Here is a 4,536-nt window from a genome sequence, read left to right as displayed (position 1 = left end):
CGTAGATTAAAAATAACCATGGTACAGCTCAATTTGTCGTGTTAAATAATTCTTTCTACACGAATCAAAAATGTATTCAACGTTTGTTTGTTATAATATCGTGAAATGAATTATATTACACATTTCCTCTATTCACACTGAATTTAAAGATTATAACGATTAAAAATCAAATTGACCGGTGGTGATTTATCAAGAATAATCATAATAAAGCTGAAATTATTGTATTAAATAATTTTTTTAATACGAATTAGGACTTTATTCAACGTTTGCTTGTTACAATATCATGAAATAAATTATATTATAGACACGTTATGCTGCGTCCGTTTGTTTTTTCTGTGCAGTTCAACCTGATTTACTTAAATTTACGTTGCGAGACAGTATAATATTTACAATTCTGCCTGAATTTTTGAAATTCAGAAAAACATAGGTAAACTTCCATTGCATTTAAACGATATTCTCCACCAAACTGGACAAAGTATGTACCTCGTCTGTGATTGAATATTTAAATGCTTATGAGGTCCTGGTGAGGAATACTAAAGTTCCTTAGTGCGATTCAGTAAGGACAAATTACTATGCTATCATAAATACTTTGTATAAAAATAAATACTGTTTGTACATTTAGGAGCTAATACTTAATACTACACTAAGCTAAACTAACTAAAGTATATGTACAATTAAAATAACAGCGACTACGAGTAAAATGATGTGAAAACGAAAACTGGTCTTAACGGCACTAGAAGGAAGGACACTTTTCCTTGTGATGCTGGAAAAGCCTCCTACACGGAAGCAGAGATCACTAGGTTTCTGATTTTCTGGCGGATGACAATTTATTGAAATCAAACTTTTCGGTGGGACGGTTGAGCGGAAGTAGAGGTCACCACATACTTTTCACTATAACTGCCATCTAGTGGCGAATGTGAAAATTCGCGAAATCACTTTTCTGTTAATGCATTGCTTTTGATGAGGTTAGAAGTTTGAAAGCTTTCAATCATGTCTTCAGTACTTGTGCCTGAAATTCCTGCTCCTGGATTTTCTTTTGATCTTTGTCAGAGGTATATTTATTATTAGAACGTTATATTACTCATAATAATTTCATTCCAGTAATATAAGTAATTTTAAAAATACGAAAGAATATTTCACAACATATAACCTATTATGGGTTAATATTGCTGTGTCACTTTTTATCAGTATCAATTTTTTTAATCAAAATTGCTTATGATTTGTATAAAATATATTAAAACAACTATATATTTCATTTCGGTATATGGTTTTTCAGAAATAATTTTCTAGTAAAGAAAGGACTTCAAATACCTAAAGCTGTTAAAACAGGAACAACAATTGCTGGAGTTGTTTACAAAGATGGAGTTGTTCTTGGTGGTGATACAAGATCAACAGAAAATACCATAGTTGCTGACAAAAATTGTAGCAAGATTCATTATCTTGCTCAAAATATATAGTAAATATCATTAAAATGAATGATTTATTTAAAATTGTTTTGATATTAGACATTGTAAAATAATTTTTTTAAAGTTGTTGTGGTGCTGGAACTGGTGCTGATACTGAAATGACAACTCAAATGATATGCAGTCAATTGGAGTTACATCGCTTAAATAATAACCGTATGGTACCTGTTTGTACTGCAAATGCAATGATAAAGCAGTTATTATTTCGTTATCAAGGCAACATTGGAGCAGCTTTAATATTAGGAGGGGTTGATTTAGATGGGCCACATTTATATTGCATTTATCCTCATGGATCTTCAGATAAGCATATGTATACCACCATGGGTTCAGGTTCATTAGCTGCAATGGCTGTATTTGAAAGTAGATGGAAGCCTAATATGACAGTAAGAATGTTTTACATTTTTATATATTCAATTATCTTTATATTATACAAATGTTATACTCATTTTTGGGTTTTAAATGTATTTAGGAGGAGGAGGCTAAGGCATTAGTAGCAGATGCTATTCGTGCTGGTGTTTTCAATGATTTGGCTTCTGGTTCTAATGTCGATTTATGTGTTATACGTAAGGGTACTGTCGATTATTTACGTCCATATGATATTGCTAATGTTAAAGGACAGCGCAATATATCTTACCGATACAAACATGGTACCACTGCTATACTTAGCAAAACGGTATATCCTATAATCATTGAAGGGGAAACTGTTCGTAGAATTGAAGCAGAAGCAATGGATACGTCATCTTAAAATATACATTAAACAGTTTTAAATTTACATTTGGATATATGTAAATTTATAAAACCTAACATTTGAATTTATGAAGATTTACGTTTTCTTAATTAATAAAATTAATTCCACATATTAAAATACAAAGAATATGTTTTTATTTTTTGATTATACCGTAATGACTATGGTACAAAAGTATTATTAAAGAACAAAATCTTAAAAAAGTCCAGCTGATTGTTTGAGTCTTTGTCTTTTCCAAGCAGGGAGTTTCACAAACTCGGCAGGTTCCATTTTAAAAATTGCAATGAAATTATCAAAAGTAAGATGCATCTCTTTATGCACAACATCAACGCCAGATGGTAAATTTTCTGGATCATCTTTCAGAATAGAAAGTGGATACTTCACATAATTATCAAAATTGCTGGATGACTTTAATAACGTTTGTATTTTCGGGAATGATTCCTTGTTTTGCAAGAGCGTGCAAAACGTTTCAAATGATTTATATTCTCTTAGTAAATTGTAGTTCCAATTATCGAAAAGTCCAATAAATGTTGACGGTTCCATTCCTAAAAAAAGTGATGTATAAATTTTTCTTATCATAAGATCTTATGTAAATAAACAGTTTATTATACCTTGTTTAATTACAGAAATTGTTGTATTTCGATCTCGACCAGCTGGATGAGTATACAGAAATATCATTGCGTCATGTACACATTCTTTTAATGATTTAGAAGTAGAAGACTTTCCAATCCAGACCCATATCACGTTGCCAGCATCTAATAACCAAATAGCTTCTGGAAGAAGACTATTTTGTCCAAATCCAAGAACTTCTTTGCCAACAAACATTTCTCCTTCGGTCAAACATTGATATAGATGTTTTTCAAGTTCTTCTCCATCATCAACAGTTTCTGTGCCATAGGTGCCTTTACCTTAACATAAAATTTGCAGAGTAAATTGACGAATTAAGTTCAGGATTCTTTGAAAAAATAAAAAATTATATTATTTTCTTTCAACAAAAAAGAAAATTTTATCACCTCCAAGTTCTGCCCAAAAATCGTCATCTTCGTTATTTTCGATCATCAGAGGTGCATTTCTAGGTGCAAGTCGTCTGGATGCCTGCCTAGCGTCTCCAGTACTTCTGCCACCACACCATACTATAGGTAAATTAGAAAACAAGATAAAAACTGCACTAGAATCGAGGCTACTGGACCTCAAAGGACGCTCAACAGCTTTTGATGTGTATGGGGTAGATCCAAAAACTCTAACGAGATACTTATCCGGAGCTGTAAAGTGATAATTCCATTAGTAAAAATTCAATCAAAGTGAAAAGATATATTATTTGTTTCACTGCTTACGGGAATCACGATGCCTTCCTGCTAGTATTTTTAATTTTCCATCATAAATTTGCAACAGATGAGGTGGTTCTCTACCTTGATATGCTTTTATTAACTGTGCAGAGGTATCTTCTGATAAGCGACAAGCTGCTTCTAAAGAAGCTTCTCGGTCCGTGTTTATAGAATGAACTCCTTCCCAACAATAAATCTGAAACATATTACATTGTTTCAAATTTAGTAATTGTACAATTTAATTTTTTAAATTACATTTTCCTGTGTACACGTACGATTGTTCTACTCCTACGTCCTTGTCCGTACTTGTAGCACATTACATAACAGGCTTCCGCGTAGTATATTCCTTTGTCTTCTACCTGAATCATTCCTTCCTTATGGATTATCCTCCAAAGAGTTCTCTCACCGGATCCATCGTCTACTAGTTGGCACTCAGCAGCTATTTTAGGTCTCTCGTTCATGTAATCAGGTTCAAAATTAGGTGGTAAAGTAAGTGGTCTCATTTTCGCTGTTTCCCATCCTCTGACGAGGGCCTTCATCTCCGTTGGTTCATAAGCTTCGAGCGCCCTTTCTACAGATACGCCGTTACTGTAATTCTTTTTCTTTACGAATCCGCGCGCATTGCGGATCGCTTCTAATTTTTCCCGGGCATTCACATTGCGTCCTACCCAGGCCCAGACACCCGCCTCACCGCGATCAATCAGGTAAACTGATTCTGATGTAAGATCTGATCGGAGAATTGGTCCAGACTTTAGTTCTGCAACTTTGTATTTACCAGATTGTTCACTGCATCTATACAACTTCACTGGACTTGGCACATTGACACGGTAAGGGCGATCGGGCTTCACCAGCCTCGTAGAAGGATTTAAGATACTGGCGAACAGTTGTCTATCACCTTCCGGTAGTGTTTGTTCATATCCGTCGTCGACAATGATGACACGACCATTGTTGTTTTCTTTCCTAGTTTCTAGAATATTGACAGCATGTTGTTTGTGCAATGGAT

General features: G+C 33.8%; 2 protein-coding genes across 2 annotated transcripts in view; one reads left to right on the top strand and one right to left on the bottom strand.

The window, feature by feature from the left end:
* The first annotated feature begins 990 nt into the window (after window positions 1–990).
* On the top strand, window positions 991–2,208 carry LOC108574723 (proteasome subunit beta type-7). The gene is made up of 4 exons (XM_017937353.1): window positions 991–1,052; window positions 1,277–1,456; window positions 1,531–1,846; window positions 1,933–2,208. The coding sequence occupies exons 1-4, from the start codon at window positions 991–993 to the stop codon at window positions 2,206–2,208; spliced, it is 834 nt and encodes a 277-aa protein (XP_017792842.1).
* Window positions 2,209–2,346: 138 nt separating this feature from the next.
* LOC108574705 (villin-1) overlaps window positions 2,347–4,536 on the bottom strand; it is a 3,894-nt gene continuing 1,704 nt past the window's right edge. Inside the window, exons 6-10 of the mRNA XM_017937328.1 lie at window positions 3,809–4,536; window positions 3,543–3,729; window positions 3,222–3,470; window positions 2,820–3,116; window positions 2,347–2,753 (exon numbers count right to left, since the gene is read on the bottom strand). The exon at window positions 3,809–4,536 is cut by the window's right edge and continues 2 nt beyond it. Coding sequence (XP_017792817.1) covers window positions 2,404–2,753; window positions 2,820–3,116; window positions 3,222–3,470; window positions 3,543–3,729; window positions 3,809–4,536 — 1,811 coding nt within the window. The 3' untranslated portion in view covers window positions 2,347–2,403. The remainder of the gene's footprint in view (window positions 2,754–2,819; window positions 3,117–3,221; window positions 3,471–3,542; window positions 3,730–3,808) is intronic.

The sequence above is a fragment of the Habropoda laboriosa genome, unplaced genomic scaffold, assembly GCF_001263275.1.
Source record: "Habropoda laboriosa isolate 0110345459 unplaced genomic scaffold, ASM126327v1 scaffold223, whole genome shotgun sequence".
NCBI lineage: Eukaryota > Metazoa > Arthropoda > Insecta > Hymenoptera > Apidae > Habropoda > Habropoda laboriosa.
The sequence above is the reverse complement of the archived record's forward strand: the minus strand, read 5'-3'. Positions and strand labels throughout refer to the sequence as shown.

Excerpts from the sequence above, each read along its gene's own strand:
- LOC108574723 (XM_017937353.1), top strand. The coding sequence starts at position 991 with ATGTCTTCAGTACTTGTGCCTGAAATTCCTGCTCCTGGATTTTCTTTT. Across the intron at positions 1,457-1,530 it reads TATCTTGCTCAAAATATATA|TTGTTGTGGTGCTGGAACTG; the intron begins GTAAATATCATT and ends ATTTTTTTAAAG. Across the intron at positions 1,847-1,932 it reads GATGGAAGCCTAATATGACA|GAGGAGGAGGCTAAGGCATT; the intron begins GTAAGAATGTTT and ends AAATGTATTTAG.